The 22,105-nt window shown below is 36.9% G+C and overlaps 1 protein-coding gene across 12 annotated transcripts in view; it reads left to right on the top strand.

Annotated features, from left to right (window-relative positions):
- The window catches only part of LOC123543400 (nuclear receptor coactivator 7-like), a 97,028-nt gene that overhangs the window by 32,318 nt on the left and 42,605 nt on the right, over window positions 1-22,105 (top strand). For 8 of the 12 annotated variants that reach the window (XR_008367794.1, XM_053526521.1, XM_053526529.1 and 5 more), the window contains 4 exons: window positions 1,292-1,345; window positions 17,614-17,765; window positions 20,815-20,922; window positions 21,730-21,855. Coding sequence is in view for 11 of the 12 variants with exons in the window: in XM_053526521.1 (XP_053382496.1) it covers window positions 1,292-1,345; window positions 17,614-17,765; window positions 20,815-20,922; window positions 21,730-21,855 (440 nt within the window). In the remaining variant the exon portion in view is untranslated. Of the gene's footprint in view, window positions 1-1,291; window positions 1,346-7,302; window positions 7,456-17,613; window positions 17,766-20,814; window positions 20,923-21,729; window positions 21,856-22,105 lie in introns of those variants that run through there. The other 4 variants (XM_053526523.1, XM_053526522.1, XM_053526526.1 and 1 more) reach the window with 2 other exon arrangements.

Raw genomic sequence — 22,105 nt, 5'->3', positions numbered from 1 at the left:
CAGGTCAGAAGAACACAGAAACACAAGACATGACATAGGTAAAAAAACACAGTAACACAAAACATGACATAGGTCAGAAGAACACAGTAACACAAAACATGACACAGGTCAGAAGAACACAGTAACACAAAACATGACACAGGTCAGAAGAACACAGTAAGTTACTGTAACACAAGACATGACACAGGTCAGAAGAACACAGTAACACAAGACATGACACAGGTCAGAAGAATACAGTAACACAAAACATGACATAGGTCAGTAGAACACAGTAACACAAGACATGACATAGGTGAGAAGAACATAGTAACACAAGACATGACATAGGTGACAAGAACATAGTAACACAAGACATGACACAGGTCCGAAGAAAACAGTAACACAAGATCACATAATGGTGGTCAGAAGAACATTGTAACACATTACACTTCAAAGTTCAACTGGGTGACACAGTTTAGACATGGCACAAGACATGTCAAAATAACACTGTAATACAAGATTTGAACATATATTCAAATAAACAGAGCAACAGCCTCTGCAGATACAAAACTACAATGTGTTAAAATATTAATATAGATAAAACCTATGAGGTGAAGAAATTTGCACATTCAGTTGTAAGTGTCATGTCTGAATTTCTTACAAAGCAAAAGACTACTTGCCAAAATTGTTTAGCTTGAAGCTTGGCAAACCGTTACCCCAGGGGAGTTTACGAATGCAGTATCAAATTTCAAAAGTCTGCTTCAGTCATCTACTGATTACCTTAGGGAGCTTTCTGCTGCAGTTCATTACATTTACTGGGATCAATACCATTTAAAAGGAAAGTATTTGAAACTTTATAAGAGATGATAGGTCATGTGAATTCAGATATACAGAAATGTATGTAGAAGTGTTGTCAGAAAAGGACAGGCAGTGATATTTAAGGTAGACAGTTTGAACTGAAAAATAGGCAGACTAGTTTCAGTGTTTTGGCAGTTTTCCTTCAGTTGGAGGAACATTAATAGATGAGGGAATCCCTTAAAGCTGTCAGTCATAAATTGAGGATTAAAGCTCAGTTTTGCTAAATGTGTTTGGCCAAATAATTGACAAAATTCAAAAGTTTTTGAGACCTGTAGAATGATGTATAATTGATAGTCACAAAAACTTGTTACAGAACTGATGTAATTGATCAAATTGTAGTTTTTTGGTGATAGAGTAATTTTCACTGTAGATTTTTTTTCTGGTCAGAAATTTGAACTTTGCATGTGTGCATGATTCCTATACTGTATATTGTGCATGTGTTGTGTATTTTCAGATAAACATCACAAAAAGACTCTTAGGGAGAAAATATGGGGTTCAAGACCTGAAGGTAAAAAAATTATAGTAGGAAGTTATGAAAATAGAACGTAATGTATACATTATAACCAAGAGTCTAGTTTTTAATCCCCCGCCGTGGCGGAGGGATTATAGGAATGGCTGCGTCCGTCCGTCCTTCCGTCCTTCCGTCCGTCCGTCCTTCTGTCCGTAACAAAATCGTGTCCGGTCCATATCTCCTAAACCCCTTGAAGGATTTTCATGAAACTTGGGTCAAATGATCACCTCATCAAGACGATGTGCAGAACCCATGAGTCAGCCATGCCGGCTCAAGGGCAAGGTCACAACTTAGGGTCAAAGGTTTTGAGCCTTCCATTTTGTGTCCGCTCTATATCTTCTAAACTCCTTGAAAGATTTTCATGAAACTTGGGTCAAATGTTCACCTCATCAAGACGATATGCAGAACCCATGGGTCAGCCTTGTCGGCTCAAGGTCAAGGTCACAACTCAAGGTCAAAGGTTTGAGCCTTCCATTTTGTGTCTGCTCTATATCTCCTAAACCCCTTGAAGGAATTTTATCAAACTTGGGTCAAATGATCACCTCATTTAGACGACGTGCAGAACCCATGAGTCAGTCATGCCGGCTCAAGGTCAAGGTCACAACTTAGGGTCAAATGTTTAAGCCTTCCATTTCGTGTCCGCTCCATATCTCCTAAACCCCTTGAAGGAATTTTATAAAACTTGGGTAAAATGATTACCTCATCAAAACGATTTGCAGAAATTATGAGTCAACCATGCCAGCTCAAGGTCAAGGTCACAACTAAGGGTCGAAGGTTTGAGCCTTCCATTTCGTGTCCACTCTGTATCTCCTAAACCCCTTGAAGGATTTTTATCAAACTTGGGTCAAATGATCACCTCATCAAGAACTCATGAGTCAGCCATGTCAACTCAAGGTCAAGGTCACAACTGAAGTTCAAAGGTTTCAGCTCTGTATCTCCTAAACCCCTTGAAGGATTTTCATGAAACTTGGGTCAAATGATCACCTCATCAAGACGTTGTGCAGAATTCATGAGTCAGCCATGTCAGTTCAAGGTCAAGGTCACAGCTAAAATCAAAGGTTTACCCTTTCACTATCCATAGCAGTGGCGGGGGATTTAGCTGTCTTTCAGACTGCCTTCTTGTACCAAGAAATAAACGTACTGTAATTAAGTAACAATTACGCCAGTCTGTAATTCTCTGTCTTGTACTTTTGTTGTCAGTGATTGGATGTAAAAAAAGACAGGAAATGAATTTTTAATTTTACTACAAAACTATTTTAAGAAAATAGTAATCTATTTCTTGCTGTAATTATTACAAAGACATGAGTCTGTCCTGCTGGTTGATTAAAGTCAAGATGAAGCTGTTTTGGTGTACTTTAAGGTTTGTCTTAAAAAAAAAAAGTTTTTCCCAAAAATTTTGAAGTCAGTTGATTATCATAGTTATTGTAAATAAAGATAAAAACAAAGTGTGATTTAGTAAGTTCCTATCAGTATTTAAAGACATACTTTATTTCAATATTTAGCAATAATATTTCAGTCATTAGATATTTGAATCAAATGTAGAAAATCCTCATACTGTAAAATCATTTAATTTCGTGGGCATGAAATTTCGTGGTTTTGGTCAAAACGGCAATTTCGTGGGGATATGAATTCGTGGATTTCAACTTTTGAACGTAAATTGAATGGGAATTTTATTTGTTTGTTGAGATTAAATTTCGTGGATTTATTCAACCACAAAATCCACGAAAATTAGTCCCCCACGAATATTAATGATTTCACAGTATTTAACTTAATGGCTAAATACAGTTGACACTCAATATCTCGAACTCAGAATATCTCAGAATCCGGTTATCTGGAAGACATGACTGTTCAAATCCTGCCTGTGTCACACCAGGTGCTCAAAATATCATTTTATTGATAAGTGGATTTTTGGTTATTTTGTTGTAAAGCACTCAATTCCTTGGAATTTGAGATATAGAGTTTCAACTGTATATGAAACCGCCTCGATAGCCTAGTGGTAGAGCACGTGCTTCAAGTGCAGGAGGTTGTGAGTTCGATCCCCGTCAGCGTCATACCAAAAATGTGAAAAATGGTACCAGCTAGCTCCCTTGCTTGGTGCTCAGCATTAAAAGGGAAACTGGCCTCTTCGCTCAGTACCCTTATGGCGATGGATTCCTTCAGGAATGAGCCCGCCCGCTTAGCTCAGTAGGTAAGAGCGTTGGTCTACGGATCGCGGGGTCGTGAGTTCGGTCCTCGGGCGGGGCGTATGTTCTCCGTGACTATTTGATAAACGACACTGTGTCTGAAATCATTAGTCCTCCACCTCTGATTCATGTGGGGAAGTTGGCAGTTACTTGCGGAGAACAGGTCTGTACTGGTACAGAATCCAGGAACACTGGTTAGGTTAACTGCCCGCTGTTACATGACTGAAATACTGTTGAAAAACGGCGTTAAACCCAAAACAAACAAAAATCCTTCAGGAATGAGGTGTTGAGAGTGATTAATATTAGCTGTAGAACTTCCTTCATAATCGACCTAAAGTTATGTATGAAATAACTGTATATGAACTGACTACATGTATGTAGAGCTTCTGTCACAGTTAAATGTCATTTAAGTAACAGTCATTTGTTTACAAAAAAAACTTCCAGTGTTATGTATGATATACTATGTTTACTTGTACATTGTGTAGTATTTTAAACCTAACAAGACATACTGTTAATCGTATTTATTCGATGTTTACGTAAAAACTTTTAGGTAATTCTTCATACTTTCAAAATTGAATTTATTTATTTGTTTGGGTTTTACGGTGCACCAACACAGTATAGGTTATTATGGCGGCAAACAGGACTACAAATCATTTACATCGAAATAAAAACATGAGGTATGGAATCAAAGTTTGCATACCTGCTGGAATCACAGAGTTACAGCAAAACCAAGTGTTAAGACCCTATTAGTCACCTCGTACGATCATGCCAGGGTAAGGCAGTGGTTCTAATTCTTTTCATACACAGATCGTCCCAGAAACCACATGGGGCTTCAAAATTGAAAATTGAAAGTTGAGCATGATATATCTTTAAGAAAGTACTATTTTGGTCTATAAAGTTATGCAGAAAAGCTCTCTATTTCATAAGTTGTACAGTAAATGTGATGTTTATTTTCCGAAATTTTTTGGGTAATCTGCAGTCTTACTGCTTTAACATTGCATTTAAGTAGAAGATAATTGAATTATGTGAAACAGTGTCTGCGAATTATGATATTTTTATCATATATTGGTCTTAATGGCAGATCTTAAATCAAGAAAATTGATATTTTCTGTTATTTAAATCCTGTTTGACTTGCAAAACAATATAAGACCGAGTCTGGTTGTCTACTGTAGCGCTACTACTTGTCTTGCGTTGTAATAAATTGACAGATATTCAATAGTAGGAGATTTACATAATACAGGAAAACCTGTTTATAAATGTCAATGTAAAGTTTGCTGAAATATGAGGTTTCATATTCTTGTGGAGAGGGAAAGTTTGCTGAAATATGAGGTTTCATATTCTTGTGGAGAGGAAAGTTCGCTGAAATATGAGGTTTCATATTCTTGTGGAGAGGGGAAGTTCGCTGAAATATGAGGTTTCATATTCTTGTGGAGAGGGAAAGTTCGCTGAAATATGAGGTTTCATATTCTTGTGGAGAGGGAAAGTTTGCTGAAATATGAGGCTGAAATACGAGGTTTCAAATTCTTGTGGAGAGGAAAGTTCGCTGAAATATGAGGTTTCATATTCTTGTGGAGAGGAACGTTCGCTGAAATATGAGGCTGAAAATTCTTGTGGAGAGGGAAAGTTTGCTGAAATATGAGGTTTCATATTCTTGTGGAGAGGTAAAGTTCGCTGAAATATGAGGCTGAAAATTCTTGTGGAGAGGGAAAGTTTGCTGAAATATGAGGTTTCATATTCTTGTGGAGAGGGAAAGTTAGCTGAAATATGAGGTTTCATATTCTTGTGGAGAGGGAAAGTTAGCTGAAATATGAAGTTTCTTATTCTTGTTAGTCTGCTAGTTTATTTTTCCAAATCATAGAATGATTAGTTATGTCTCCCCACACCCCAACAGGGAGAGACATACTGCTTATGCCCTGTCTGTTCGTCTGTCACACTTGATAATTCATTTCCGATCAGTAATTACATAGAACCTTAAAAACTTCTTAGGGTGATAGGGCTTACAAAGTAGATGACCCCATTTTTTAGCTGAACTTTTTGAAGAAAAAGTAGAGCTATTGCACTCACCCTGGTGCCACCGTTGCCATCGGTTAAAGTTTTTGATAAAGTCAAATATCAAAGCTATTGACTTGAAACTTAAAATAGTTATTTACTATCAAAGTCCGGATTTGAATTTTAATAGAGTTATGCCAATTTTTATGCCCCCGTCATATAGTGTTACCCCTGTCTGTGTGTGTGTTTGTGCGTTTGAGTGTGTATGCGTTTGTTTGTGTGTTCGGGAAAGGGTGATGTTCGTGTCCAGGCCATAACTTTGACATGCATGGTCCGATTTTGGAATAATTTCATACAAATGATAAGCATGGATAGACAATATGTCTTGCGCAAAACCAGGTCCCTAGGTCTAAGGTCAAGGTCACACTTAGAGGCCAAATGTCACTTCTTTTCCTGAGCATTTCTTCTTCATGCATGGAGGGATTTTGATATAAGTTGGCTCAATTATACACCATCATGAGACAGAATGTCATGCGCAAGAACCAGGTCCCTAATTTAGAATTACTTCCCTTTATTGTTACTATAAATAGCTTATATTTTAACTTTTTTATTACTGGTCATGGGAAAAATCAAAACCGTTTTTCTGTAGTACAACATGCATGTTACATCCAATTTTGAGATGTTTTTTTTTACCTATCTCTATCTAGCTGGTTAAGAATTTTTGTGTGAACTTTTTTTTTAAGATTAACTTCCCTTGGCCAAGGGTCCTTCTTTTTGTTTGTGAGCAGTACCATGCCTGTGACCTTTCTCATGTTGTGGGGACATCCGTGTCTGTGACACATTTCTAGTTTTTTAGAATTAAATTAAATCCACCATTTTGTTTTATGTTGTCATGAAAACGAAATTGCTGCCATTCTGATCAAATGTTGAAATGTTCAAAACTTTCTCATTTTTAATTTTTTGAAAATTCTTCCATATTTCTTAAATAGTTTTAAAAGGCCTCGCAGATATTATCAATATATGAAAAAGGTTTCTTTGCCCATTAAACATGTTAAAGATACCATTAAATGTCAGTTATGACATTTTGCCTAAAATATGGTGATTTTAGAAAATTAAAGAGTTTGCTATAGCAGCATTTTCTCTGTGAAATAGCCATTTTATAGAGTAAAAGATTCCTGGCATTGATATAGATCTGTTGTCACATTGTTCATTCTCCTGTCACTCCAGTTGATTGGACAGAGATATAAACGACAACAATGAATTTCTTCCTTGCAAGGAGGAACCCATCTTCTGCTTTCAAATATGTCAGCTTAAAAATTCTGACTTAAGAAATTGCAACATAGAGAATTTTAAAATTGAAAGCTAATATAATTGTTTCCTGTAACTCATGATTAAAAGGAATAACAGAAAATAAATACAAATTCTAAAGAAAAAGATATTTTTTGAAGGATGTCATACTGTAAATTTAAGAAAGAAATATTTTTGACAGAATATTATGATGTATGCATTTAAAGACCAGTTTGTTGTTCAGATGTAACACTTTTTTATTGTAGAAGTTCAACAGTGCTATTAGTGTTAAAACAAATTTTCTTGTTGTTTTTTTCTAAATTTTGACAATTGGTTTTATGATTCTTCACATTCTTTGAATGTCAGATTGTACATGAAAAAGTCATAAGACTATACTGTCATTACAATTGAATCATGCAGGGGATTGCCTTATCACTATTTTAAATGCCGTAAATAACTATGTTGTGGCCTCTTTAATAGGGGGGAAAATAGTGTTTGATAATGAACAACCACTGGTTTAAGTTCAACAATGATATAGTACATAATTGACAGTATAAACAACTTCAATGTTTTAAACAGCATTTTTTTACATACATGTAATAGATATAATTATGGATGATCTGGATTTTATTTTCTTTACAGGAATTGGTAAGCTGACTAATTTTTGATCTGATATCTTGTATATATATATATATATACATATACACTGATTGAATGGCTTGCCAGTCAGTAGTCAAAACTATTGCCCTTCAAAGCTTGGACAATGTGGTGGCAAGCTGTTCAGAGTTTTATTACATGTCATCAGAAGTAAAAGTCAAAAATCAAAACTATTGCCCCTCAGACACTGGGTAATAGTTTTGACTGTTGACCAGCGTGCTATTAAATAAGTGTTTTATTCATGACATCAGAAATAAATTTTCATAGTTTTGACTTTAGCCCAGTAAAATTTAGTGTTTAGATACGGATTAGTCAATAGCATGAACTATGGACCTGCAGTTTGTACAAGGAGTCATGTCATAAAAGTAAATATTAAACTTATGAGTATTTTAGATATAAGGTGACTTGTGAAATGCAAACTTTAAACATAGATTGAGGACATATTAGTGATTCCAAAGATTTATGTTCAAATTTAAATGTAAGCAGTGTGTCATAGTTTAATTTAGCTCATATGAATGCTGTATGAATGGCAGAGATGTAGCTGTCATGAAATTGATAAAAGAAAGCTAATCTGTTTTACTTTAAGGACGTATGCTAGAATTTGGTGCGAAAATTTTCCCAATAACAGAATTTCTTCAAACTTTTGATACTGAAGGACTATCATCTAAGAAACAAAAAAATGCAATAAAAATCATAGGTCACCGGTATCGAAAAAGAGTAATCTGCCCTTGAAAACAGCATTTCCCCCAAAAATGACGTTTTCAAGGGCAGATAACTCTTTTTCGAATCTGGTGACCTATGATTTTTATTGCATTTTTGTGTTTCTTAGATGATTGTCCTTCAATATCCAAAGTTTAAAGAAATTCTGTTATTGGGAAAATTTTTGCCCATCTCATATACAGGGAATTCTAGCGTACGCCTTTAAATGAGGCTTGATCAAATTCAAATCTTCATCTTTCAACAAAAATTTAAATCCCCTTGCCTGTCCATCAAGATGACACCCAAACCTCTAAACAGAACTTCAGAATCGTATTTGAGAAGAAGAAAAAAAGAGATTTAACACGTCTTCACTCTGAATAATAATTGTCACTAATCAAGTTGAAGATTTTTCATGAGGAAACTTCTTCTTTAGCAGATTAAATTTCTCATGGAGTCTCAGAGTGCAGCTTCCCTGAATTCCCCCCAAACCTCTCCATTTTGCTACTTCCCGGAAGATTTCCCCCACCCCTACCACAAACTACCCTAATGATTGAAATCCGTTTTAAAAAGAAAGATGTAATGTAATATACCATGGTTCTACACTATCATATCATGTCTTAAAACTTCCTGAATTGCACTGTGTACATAAATGATAGTCCCATTTGATTACCCAATATTCATAAAATGTAAGTTAATACTGATGTACATGTACTTTATTACATGACTCAGTTCACATATCAGTAGCGGGGCAATAGTTTTCTATATTCTTGATGTCCTCCAATATGGGGCAGATAGGTTTGACTATGACCAGGAAGTCATTCAGTGAGTGTATATTACTATATTTTCCAGTAGATTTTAGTGCCTGGCTCGGCTGTCTGGTCCATTATGCACTTAAAATTTTTAATGTTTGTAAACAATGAAAAAAAAGTTTGGTTGTATAACATGTAATGATTTAATCACCTATCTTGTATCAAAAATCTTGTATGTATAAGATAATTTAATATCCTTAAGATAATACTATTTAATCTTGTGTATGTATGGTATACAAGATAAATGTTCCTTAATCAACTTTAGCTGAGATAATTGGTTTTGGAGGATAATTATCTGGCTGCTTCAGTGCAAAACTGTTCTATCTGTTACTTTATGTTTATGCAGTCAAAACAGTTTTATTCCGAGGGTAGGACTTTAATTTTAGGTATGATTCAAGGAAGTTCAGTGTATGCGCTAAAGTTGCATAAAATTGATGAGTAAACATTATAAACATTAGCCGCTTTTGGAAAATATGTTGATGTTTTTTTAGAATATGGGTTGAAAATAATGTTAATGTAATTTGGTCAAAATAGTGGTTGGAGACATGTTGTTTTTGCCAAATAGGAGTTCAAGACTTGTTGTTTTTTGCCAAATTAGGGTTCAAGACATGTTGTTTTTTGCTGAATAAGACTTGGTTCAAGACATATTGTTTTTTGCTGAATAAGGGTTCAAGACCTGTTGTTTTTTGCTGAATAAGACTTGGTTCAAGACATGTTGTTTTTTGCTGAATAAGACTTGGTTCAAGACATGTTGTTTTTTGCTGAATAATGATTTCAGACACATAATGTGTTTTTTTTGTCTGATAGGCATTGGAGACATGTTATATTTTGTCAGATAGGAGATTTTGTTCAATAATCTTGGGATAATGATTACTTTGGATATTTTGAGCAAGAGACATATAATCAGGACTAGAGCGGAGTTGGGATTTCCTTCCGAAAAGGGTAATTATGTTTTATGTAGCAGAAGGTATTTTTAGGAAAGAAAAGAAAACTCAAATAAGGATTTATAGCAGTTTGGCCTTTACGGAAGCTAATTAGTATGCATCCTGTCTGGCAAAAATAATTTTGACTTGCTGAAAGAGCACATCTTATATTAAATTTTTAGCTATTAATAATTAAATTAGAAAGATTTTTTAAAAGTTTTTCAGACACAAAATATAGCAGCTTTAGATTATACTGTATTTCAAACAATTAAAGGTGTGCAAGCAAAACCCAAATTTGTTATTGCTCTTTGAAGTATAAGGGTTTAAAGTCAGGTACATTTACACTTTCGCGATTCTAATGGTAATGGAGGTCCCCATGGTAGTATAAAGGCACAGGCACCAGTATTGGACCTGGGACAAAAATATGTTTGTTTTCATCCTAAATGAGTTAAAAATGAAAAATATGTAGTGAAATATGAGCCCCCATCAAAATATACATATGTCTACTGAAGGCCAGAATCTTGAGAATCGAGCCTGCGAGCAATGGGTTCACTTCTCGGGCCGTTGTGAAATAAATTCTCTAGACAATTAAACAGAAAGGCAGAAAGGCACTCGTTTTCTGATAGATATTTCATGAATGGGTAGGGCTAGAGACTTGGGGTCGGTCTCATTTTGTAGCTAAATGTACACGTGAAATGGTGATAGGTAGTTTGTTTAATTGTCTAGAGAATTTATTTCACAACGGCCCGGGAAGTGAACCCATTGCTCGCAGGCTCGATTCTCGAGATTCTGGCCTTCAGTAGACATATGTATATTTTGAAGGGGGCTCATATTGCACTACATATTTTTCATTTTTAACTCATTTAGGATGAAAACAAACATATTTTTGTACCCCCCCGACAACAAAGTTGTAAGGGGGGGGTATACTGGTTTCAGGTTGTCTGTCTGTCTGTCCGTCTGTCCGTAGACGCAATCTTGTGCGCACCATCTCTCCTTATCCCCTTGACAGAATTTAATGAAACTTCACACAAGTGATCAGTACCAACAGTAGTTGTGCATGGGGCATGTTAGGTTGTTTTAGAAAAAAAATTTGCAGAGTTATGGGACTTTGTTTTTTTGTTACTATACTATATACATAGACACAATCTTGTGCGCACCATCTCTCCTCATCCCCTTGACACAGTTTAATGAAACTTCACACAAGTGATCAGTACCAACAGTAGTTGTGCATGGGGCATGTTAGGTTCTTTTAGAAAAAAAATTTGCAAAGTTATGGGACTTTGATTTTTTTGTTACTATACTATATACATAGACACAATCTTGTGCGCACCATCTCTCCTCATCCCCTTGACACAATTTAATGAAACTTCACACAAGTGATCAGTAACAACAGTAGTTGTGCATGGGGCATGTTAGGTTCTTTCAGAAAAAAAATTTGCAGAGTTATGGGACTTTGTTTTTTTGTTACTATACTATATACATAGACACAATCTTGTGTGCACCATCTCTCCTCATCCCCTTGACACAATTTAATGAAACTTCACACAAGTGATCAGTAACAACAGTAGTTGTGCATGGGGCATGTTAGGTTCTTTCAGCGACAAAAATTGCAGAGTTATGGGACTTTGTTTCTTGTTAACATACTATGTACATACAGTCTGCATATGCAATCTTTTGCGTGCCTAATCTACCAAACCCTTACACACAATTTAATGAAACTTCACACAAGTTATCAGTACCAACCCTAGCTGTGCATGGTGCATGTTACATTCTTTTAGATAAATATTCTGCATAGTTATGGGACTTTGTTTTTTGTTACTATACTGTATACATACAGTCCACATAATTATGCAGTCTTGTGTGCGTCAAATTGCAATGTACTAGTTGTGTCAGTGCATTTTCTTTCCACCAAAGGTATTAGGCTGCTGTTTTGGCATGTTCTTTTATCTTTACAGATGTTCTTCCATCCCTGTACTATACTGTCTTCCCATGCACGATTCATTGAACTTCCTTGTTTCACTCTTATCCCCATGTCTTTATGGAAGTAAATATAGGGGCCTCCATGACTGAATGGTTAAGGGTCACTGATTTAAGTCACTTAATACTGTGGGTTCACAACCTCGCTTGAGGTTTAGAATTCTTTCATGTGAAGAAGCCATCCAGCTAGCTTACAGAAGGTCAGGGGTTCTAACCAGGTGCCTGCTAGTGATGAAGTAATGCCCAGAGGGGCACTTTGGGGTCTTCCTCCGGCATCAAAAGCTAGAGAGTCACATTATGAGTGTGTTCGATTCGGTCAAGCGGGAGTGCACTAGTGTTACACTCGCGCATGCGCAGTTTTCTGACGAATAGAACAGGCTTGAGTCGGGTCAGTTGAGCGTAAATGTGATTTTTGTCAAGCCCACTTGCGGAAGCGAAGACATAGTTGTCCAAATGTCTGTTCTGTGTATGTGCGTACGTGCATGCGTCTGTCCGGATTTGTTTGTCCGGACAATAACTTGACATGCATGGAGCAATCTTGTTTATATTTGGTATGAATGTTAACTTCAGTGAGACGGAGTGTCATGTGCAAACCCCAGGTTCCTATCTCAAAGGTCAAGGTCACACTTGCAGGTCAAAGGTCAAATTCAAAAATGACTTTGTCCGGAGCATTTCTTCTTCATGCATGGAGGGATTTTGATGTAACTTGGCACAATTGTTCACCATCATGAGACGGAGTGTCATGCGCAAGAACCAGGTCCCTAGGTCTAAGGTCAAGGTCACACTTAGAGGTCAAAGGATACAAGAATGACAACTTTGTCCGGAGCATTAAAATTTTCTTCTTCATGCATGGAGGGATTTTGATGTAACTTGGCACAAATGTTCACCACCATGAGACGGTCTTTCGCAAGAACCAGGTTCCTAGGTCTAAGGTCAAGGTCACACTTAGAGGTCAAAAGTCAGATACAAGAATGACTTTGTCTGGAACATTTCTTTTTGATGCATAGAGGGATTTTGATGTAACTTGGCACAATTGTTCATCATCATGCGACGGAGTGTCATGCGCAAGATCCTAGAATTACTTCCCTTTGTTGTTACTATAAATAGCTTATATTTGTAACTTTTTTATTACTGGTCGTAGGGAAAAATCAAGACCACTTTTCTGTAGTACAACATGCATGTTACATCCAATTTTCAGGTGTATTTTGACCTATCTCTACTGGTGCGGATTTTTGTATGGACTTAGAATTTTTAAAAAAAAAAATTAGATTTTTTTTAAAATTTAAAAAAATTTTTTTTTTAGATTTACGTTCCTTTGTAGTTACTTTAAATAACTTATATTGTAACTTTTTGCAATCTCTTTTTTATTTGGCATAAATGTTTGCCTTAATGAGACAAGGAGTGTCATGTACAACTCCCAGTCCTTTTGACAGCTGGCGGGCTCGACATATTGACCGTGGGCATCTAATTTAAATCAAAAGGACGCATCTACTTTAATTGAATAAATGTGCATTGTTTCTCAACACCAGCTTTGATACAAATGTTAAACTTTATTTACAATCGGTATAGTTTGTGCTCAATGCTAATCTTTCGCATTCTGCTGCTATGCCGCCATTTTGGATTACATCATACGCACATTTGCTTTACTTCACTCCCCATTGCGGGAGGAGCATGTTCTTGACCTGTGACTTCGACACTAGCGTTGCACTACTCGCGTTCGATTGGCATTAGTGTGAAAAATCCACTTGACTCTACCCGAATCGAACACACCCAATATGACTTATAATGTTTGTGTGACATTAAACACACCCCTTCCCAACCCCACCCCACAAAAGAAAGAAAACATCTCCAGAATATTAAATTTTAATATCATAATATACAATGTTTATCAGTTAATAAACAATGCCATTCAGTTAGTTGTGATGAGGTTAAAGGTTTAAGTACACATTCTTAAATAACACTGATGATTCAAAATATGATATGCTGACAAAGTGTTTAAGTATAATAAATAAATTTGTATTTTCTAAATTTTCTTTGGATACATTGAATACATTCGTTTGGTTTATTAAGTTAGTAACCAAATTCACAAAACAAGATACCAGGTTTGAAAATAACAATAATGCTGTACACAATGCACTATTAAACTTGAGTGCATATATTATCTACAGTAACTGTTGAACTTATTCATTTAAACTTAGATATTTCGAACACCCCCCCTTCACTCGAATTCATTGTCAGGTCCCGGCAAAATCCTCATACAGTGTATATTGTTCGATGTCTTTCTTCTGGTATTTCCAACAAACTTTGCCTGTCCTGTCAAGTTCCAAGGAAGTTTGACTTTTAAGTATAGTTACATGTCTGCATTGTGGTTGTTTGTTGTAATTGATGTTAGTGAGGCTTTGTACAAATTGAATAAATAAATATAAATGGAATTTGATATTGACCAGGAGGTTTTTAGGTTTAGCCAACTAGCTTGAGACGGAGCCATTTGTTTGCCAATGAGACAAGTCCATCTCTTCTTGTCAAGTAATCAAGGAAAATTGCTTGATTCATAGAACATTTTTATGCCCCCGAAGGGAGGCATATAGTTCTTGAACCGTCTGTCGGTCCGTCGGTCTGTCGGTCTGTCAGTCTGTCGGTCTGTCAGTCTGTCCGCAATTTTCGTGTCCGGTCCATATCTTTGTCATCGATGGATGGATTTTCAAATAACTTGGCATGAACGTGTACCACAGTAAGACGACGTGTTTCGCGCAGGACCCAGGTCCGTAGCTCAAAGGTCAAGGTCACACTTAGACATTAAAGGATAGTGCATTGATGGGCGTGTCCGGTCCATATCTTTGTCATCGATGGATGGATTTTCAAATAACTTGGCATGAATGTGTACCACAGTAAGACGACGTGTTGCGCGCAAGACCTAGGTCCGTAGCTCAAAGGTCAAGGTCGCACTTAGACATTAAAGGATAGTGCATTGATGGGCGTGTCCGGTCCATATCTTTGTCATCGATGGATGGATTTTCAAATAACTTGGCATGAATGTGTACCACAGTAAGACGACGTGTCGCGCGCAAGCCCCAGGTCCGTAGCTCAAAGGTCAAGGTCACACTTAGACGTTAAAGGTCATTTTTCATGATAGTGCATTGATTGGCGTGTCCGGTCCATATCTTTGTCATTCATGCATGGATTTTAAAATAACTACGCATGAATGTGTGACACAGTAAGACGACGTGTCGCGCGCAAGACCCAGCTCCGTAGGTCAAAGGTCCTAAACTGTAACATTGGCCATAACTATTCATTCAAAGTGCCATCGGGGGCATGTGTCATCCTATGGAGACAGCTCTTGTTTATTCATAATTTCCTTGCAACTTTGTGAATTTTTAGCCCACCATCATCAGATGGTGGGCTATTAAAATCACTCTGCGTCCGTGGTCCGTCCGTCCGTCATTCCGTCCGTCTGTCCGTCCGTCCGTCCGTTAACAATTTCTCGTTATCGCATCTCCTCAGAAACTACTGGGGGGATTTTGACCAAACTTTGTCAGAATGATGTATTGGTACCCTAGTTGTGTCCCCCTGAAAATCAGACTGGTTCAACAATTTATGAGTGAGTTATGGCCCTTTGTTTATTTCTATATTTTACATAGATTTATATAGGGAAAAACTTTGAAAACCTTCTTGTCCAAAACCACAGAGCCTAGGGCTTTGATATTTGGTTTGAAGCATCATCTAGTGGTCCTCTACCAAGATGATTCAAATTATTTCTCTGGGGTCAAATATGGCCCCGCCCTGGGGGTCACATGGTTTATATAGACTGCATTATATAGGGAAAAACTTTGAGTAACCTCTTGTCCAAAACTACAGGGCCTAGGGCTTTGATATTTTGTATGTGACATCATCTAGTGGTCTTCAACTAAGATTGTTCAAATTATACCCCTAGGGTCAAATATGACCCCGCCCTGGGGGTCATATGGTTTACATAGACTTATATAGGGAAAAACTTTGAAAATCTTCTTGTCCAAACCACAAAGCCTAAGGCTTTGATACTGGTAATGTAGCATCATCTAGTGGTTCTCTACCAAGTTTGTTCAAATTATCCCCCTAGGGTCAAAAATGGCCCCGCCCCGGGGGTCACATGGTTCATTATAGACTTATATAGGGAAAAGCTTTTAAAATGTTCTTGTCAATAACTACAACATTCAAGTTTGGACCACATATGTATTTTTGAGTGGCAAGATGAACCTTGACATGAGTTGACCTTGATTTTGACCTAGTGACCTACTTTCACATTTCTGTAGCTACAGCCTTCAAATTTGGACCACATGTATATTTCTGAGTGGCAAGATGAACCTTGACATGAGTTGACCTTGATTTTGACCTAGTGACCTACTTTCACATTTCTGTAGCTACAGCCTTCAAATTTGGACCACCTGCATAGTTTTGTGCACTGGAAAAAACTTTGACCTTGATTTTGACCTAGTGACCTACTTTCACATTTTTGAAGGTACAGGCGTCAGATTTGGACCATATGCATAGTTCCGTGTTTCAAAATGAAATTTGATATTGATTTTGACCTAGTGACCTACTTTCACATTTCTCAAGCTACAGCCTTCAAATTTGGACCACATGCATAGTTTTGTGTACCAAAAAAACTTTGACCTTCACATTGACCTAGTGACCTACTTTCACATTTTTGAAGGTACAGGCTTCAAATTTGGACCACATGCATAGTTTTGTATTCCGAAATAAAATTTGACCTTGATTTTGACCTAGTGACCTACTTTTACATTTTCAAGCTACAGCCTTCAAATTTGGACCACTTGCATATTTTTGTGTACTGAAATGAACTTTGACCTTTACATTGACCTAGTGACCTACTTTCACATTTTTAAGGTACAGGCTTCAAATTTGGACCACATGCATAGTTTTGTATTCTGAAATAAAATTTGACCTTGATTTTGACCTAGTGACTTCTTTCACATTTCTCAAGCTATAGCCTTCAAATTTGGACCACATGCATAGTTTTGTGTACCGAAATGAACTTTGACCTTTACATTGACCTAGTGACCTACTTTCACATTTTTGAAGGTACAGGCTTAAAATTTGGACCACATGCATAGTTTTGTATTCTGAAATAAAAATTGACATTGATTTTGACCTAGTGACCTACTTTTACATTTCTCAAGCTACAGCCTTCAAATTTGGACCACTTGCATAGCTTTGTGTACTGAAATGAACTTGACCTTAAGATTGACGTAGTGACCTACTTTCACATGTCTGTAGCTACAGGCTTCAAATTTAGACTACATGCATAAGATTGTGTACCGAATCAAACTTTGACCTTGACATTGACCTAGTGGCCTACTTTCACATTTCTCAAGCTACAGCTTTCGAATTCGGACCACATGCACAGTGTTGTGTACTGAAATGAAATTTGACCTTGAGCTAGTCAATAAGTCTTGAAATTTGGAACACTCAAAAATGGCACATTGGTGGGCGCCAAGATCACTCTGTGATCTCTTGTAATAGAATAAAATTGAGTGACTTTCCCCATGTGTAAGATACTGCAAAGTCAAATGGGTTGGCCACTGTGGAAATAAAACAACATATTATGACAAACGGAAAGTTCTGCAGTGTCAGGCATACTCATGATCAGTTGGACTTAGATAAATCTTATCATGCCTAGAGTTTGTAAAATGTTACAGAATTATGAGAAAAAATGCATTAAAAAAATCTTTCTATATTTTCAGAACCTGCAGTAAATCAATCAAAGTCTGTGTTTTATGTTGATGAAGCTCCAGTCATGGTTACCACAGCAACAGAAGAAGACACCAATGAAACAACAACAGCAGTGCAGGAGAAAAAGAAGAAACAACAACCAGAGGGGACACTGGAATACACGGTAAGAAATTTGTAATAGTGCATGAGTCAAAGTAGTCTGTGTTCAGACCCTCTGTTTTGTTCACAGGAGATAACTCCTGAGGCTATTTAAATTTTGTATAATTATGTCACTTATCTTCTCAAAACACTAGATAATCAGAGCCTGGAAGACTCAGATGAAGTCAGAATATATAACAGAATTAATTTTTATCTAGTTGGTAGCCAGACTAGAGTCGAAGAGATTAGACATTGTATATTCATAATGAATTTTATCACAGTTGATATATTTGCAACAAATCTGTAATGCAATGATTTGACATATATTTTAAGTCGATCTGGTTTTATGGATACTAAAAATGCACTGGGCCTGAGGCTATGAGGCTAAGTATGGCAACCAGTCTCAAAATTCTGGTATCTGATTGGTTCTTTCTGAGAACGATCTTGGGATTGACCAATAGGAAGCTTGCATTCTGAGACTGGTCACCAAACTCAGTTTTTAGCTCGACTATTCATAGAATAGTAGAGCTATTGGACTTGCCCATGCGTAGGCGTCCGCGACGGCGTCCGCGTCCCGATTTGGTTAAGTTTTTGTATGTAAGCTGGTATCTCAGCAACCACTTGTGGGAATGGATTAAAACTTCACACACTTATTCACTGTGATAAACTGACTTACATTACACAGGTTCCATAACTCTGTTTTGTTTTTTTACAAAATTATGCCCCTTTTTTGACTTAGAAATTTTTGGTTAAGGTTTTGTATGTAAGCTGGTATCTCAGTAACCACTTGTGGGAATGGATTGAAACTTCACACACTTATTTACTGTGATAAACTGACTTACATTGCACAGGTTCCATAACTCTGTTTTGCTTTTTTACAAAATTATGCCCCTTTTTCGACTTAGAATATTTTGGTTAAGGTTTTGTATGTAAGCTGGTATCTGATTACTCACTAATGGGAATGGATTGAAACTTCACACACTTGTTCACTGTCATGATCTGACATGCACAAAGCAGGTCCCATAACTTTATTTTGCTTTTTTACAAAATTATGGCCCTTTTTCAACATAGAAATTTTTGGTTAAGTTTTTGTATGTAAGCTGGTATCTCAGTATCCACTAATGGGAAAGGATTGAAACTTCATACACTAGTTCACTGTCATGATATGACATGCAGTGCAAAGGGTCAATAACTCAGCTTCACATTTTACAAAATTATGCCCCTTTTTCAACTTAGGAGTTTTGGGTTAAATTCTTATATGTAAGCTGGTATCTCAGTACCCACTAATGGGAATGGATTGAAACTTCATACACTTGTCCACTGTCATGAGCTGATGCACTATGCAGGTTCCATAAGCCTACAGTCGAGACTGCCTTAACGACCCCCTGAATTTAGCGACTCCCTGTCATATGCGACCCTATTTTATGTTCCGGACGCAATTTACTATTAGAAGAGTCTGAATTAAGCAACCCCCTGCCTTACGCGACAAGCGACTGTGAAATCAGGCTCCCGAATCGATATTTAGACCATTTTCAGCGACTTTGAGACGCTCCCTCGCAAGATTTTACACGATAGAGTTACCGTTCTTTATCTCGCGTGAAGTTGTTTGAGACGAGAACTTATTTGTTTACAAAAAATGGCTGATGAAAAACATAAAAAAGAACTGTTTTGACATTAGAACAGCGTGTCAAGGCACTTGAATTGCTCGATTAGGGAAAACCAGCGTATAAAGTCGCTGAAGAATTCGGAGTCGGTGCATAAATTAACTTTATTCCTGGTGAAACAAAAATATGGTGGTATTTAACAGGAAACGACGAACTAAACACAGATTAAAGATGCAGTCAATAATCATATGTCAATGAACAATTAGTACACAAAAATATAAATATCATAAACCTCAGTGTGTAAATAGTTCACATGGAACATTTATATTTTACTGCTCCCCTTTATTTTCTTGCCAGATCATGAGCTTAAATTTGTTTTATCAACATCATACGAATGATGCAAATTATCTGAAATTTATATTTTATCAATATGCAATTAAAGAAATAGTATTTAATCATTTTCCACTCCTACCTTAAAAGAGGCCAATATATAAGTATCCGATATTCATGTACTTTAATTGGAAAAATATATGAAACCAGCGTCATCCTGTTAAGTGAGACTGTTTTAAGAGACTCCCTGTCATATGTGACCTTTTTCGCTGCTTCCCAAAGTCAGTCTCTTAAAACAGTCGTGACTGTATTTTACTTTGTTACTAAATTATGCCCTTTTTTCGACTTTCGTATTCATTCAAGCGACAAGGCTGTTGAATAGTCGAGCGTTGCTGTCCTCCGACAGCTCTTGTTTTGTAATCTTGGAGTCTGACTTTTTAGCAAATATATTTTTAAGACCACTATGTGAAAGATTTTTTTTGTTGCGTTAGTCTCAGAAATAAAACATTTTGCTATACATGATTAATTCTAAGAGAAGTCAAAATTTATGATACTAATGAAAGACGAGTCCACAGAATCAGTCAGAAAACAATCAAAATCAGTTAGGTTAATAGGCTTGCATGCATTTACTCTATCTTCATAGTACTTATTTTATGACTCTTTCTGAAAAGAAAATCTGTCTGTATTTATTCAAGTATGAGTTCATTAAAAAATGTCTGAAAAACAGTTTTATTTTTATTATAACATAAAATTTAGTTGACTGGTGTAGTAATGGCAGCCGCCTGAATTGATTTAATTATTGTGGTATCTGATAGTTAAGACTGTCATAACAATTTGACAGTGGAATTTAACAGCAAGAAAACAGGTCTTTATAGTTTGTTGGGGACTCAGGTTTACCAAACAGACAGGGGACCTCTTCACGTAGAAGGCTTGGGACTGGTTAACGCTGCAGATGGGACTGGTTCACTCTGTAGGCAGGGAGCCGGTCAACCAGGCAGACAGGGCACTGGTTAACCCAGAAGACTGCTGGCCAGTTCACTCATCAGGGATTCCCAGTAGAGAATATGGTGGTAGGGAGATAGTGTAGGTAAAGTCTGTCAATGTAGTGCTAAATATTTAGTCTGATGTCTATCATTACAGGTACAAGACCGGGACACTTTAGAGAAGATAGCTGCTCACTATGACACCACCCCGTCAGAACTGAAGAAACTGAATAAGCTTATATCTGCCATGATATTTGCTGGACAGGTGAAACACTTTGTTTTTAGTTTAAGATAGATCTTCACCAAACTTGGTATGTACTATATATAAATGGACCACAATGTCATTCAGATGATACTGTAATAGCCTTCATGGTCAACTGGTTATGGTTGCAGTCTTTGTGAGTCTGACTTGCCTCTCACTGCTGTGAATTTGAAGGCTCACTATGGGTGTATAATTCATGTGTAGCAGTCATTCAGCTTGCTTATGGATCATCGGTGGTTTCTACATAGATAGCTACCTTTGCCTGAAACACTGCCTGGAGTGCCCCTCCTCCCTCCCCCCTCCCCCCCAGGGTCTTGGGGTCTACTTCAGCCGTCTAAATCTGGAAAGTCACCAGCATATGATGTATAAATGTGTCCATATGACATTAAGGTAGTGAATCTGTTCTGACCTTGAGCAGTTTCTGTACAATTATGTATTTTCTGTATGCAGTTTTGGCATTCTCCAGCTAGTTGTTCATGTGATGGTTATTGCTGTGTGGAAAGTGGAAATTCTCAAAAAAAGAAATCTGAACTTTCAGATAATTAATATATTCAGAACATGTTACTTTTGCTAATTTGAGACAGAATCCATTGAAATCGACTTTTCCAATTCAAATAAGGCTTCTGCTGTGAAGATGAAACCTTACACTAATGTTCATTAGTTGTTGGATGAGATTCTCAGAAAAGTGTTATCAGCTTGCCATATTTCCTTGTGTAGAAAATAGGGTCAAACTTGGAAATGTCATATATTTATATTAAGTCAGTTTTGAAGAGCAGATTTTGTATTGTATATGTTCTGTTTTGCTTTCAGGTACTTTACATCCCTGATAAAAATTATGTTCCAAGAAAATCCACATCGTCAGTTTCTTCTGAAGATTCCAGTTCCCAGCATCAGGTGGATTCAGTGTTTGGGAGTCCACAAGATAAGCCTAAAATGGTAAGTCTGTGTAACATACAGGGCAGTTTCCAGCACCATGTGGATTCAGAGTCCACAAGATAAGCCTAAGATGGTAAGTCTGTGTAACATATAGGGCAGTTCCCAGTATCACGTGGATTCAGAGTCCACAAGATAAGCCTAAAATGGTAAGTCTGTGTTACATATAGGGCAGTTACCAGCACCATGTGGATTCAGAGTCCACAAGATAAGCCTAAAATGGTAAGTCTGTGTAACATATAGGGCAGTTTCT

Source organism: Mercenaria mercenaria, chromosome 16 (genome assembly GCF_021730395.1).
Source record: "Mercenaria mercenaria strain notata chromosome 16, MADL_Memer_1, whole genome shotgun sequence".
Classification (NCBI taxonomy): Eukaryota; Metazoa; Mollusca; class Bivalvia; order Venerida; family Veneridae; genus Mercenaria; species Mercenaria mercenaria.
Note: the sequence above shows the minus strand (reverse complement) of the source record. Positions and strands in the feature narration are given on the sequence as shown.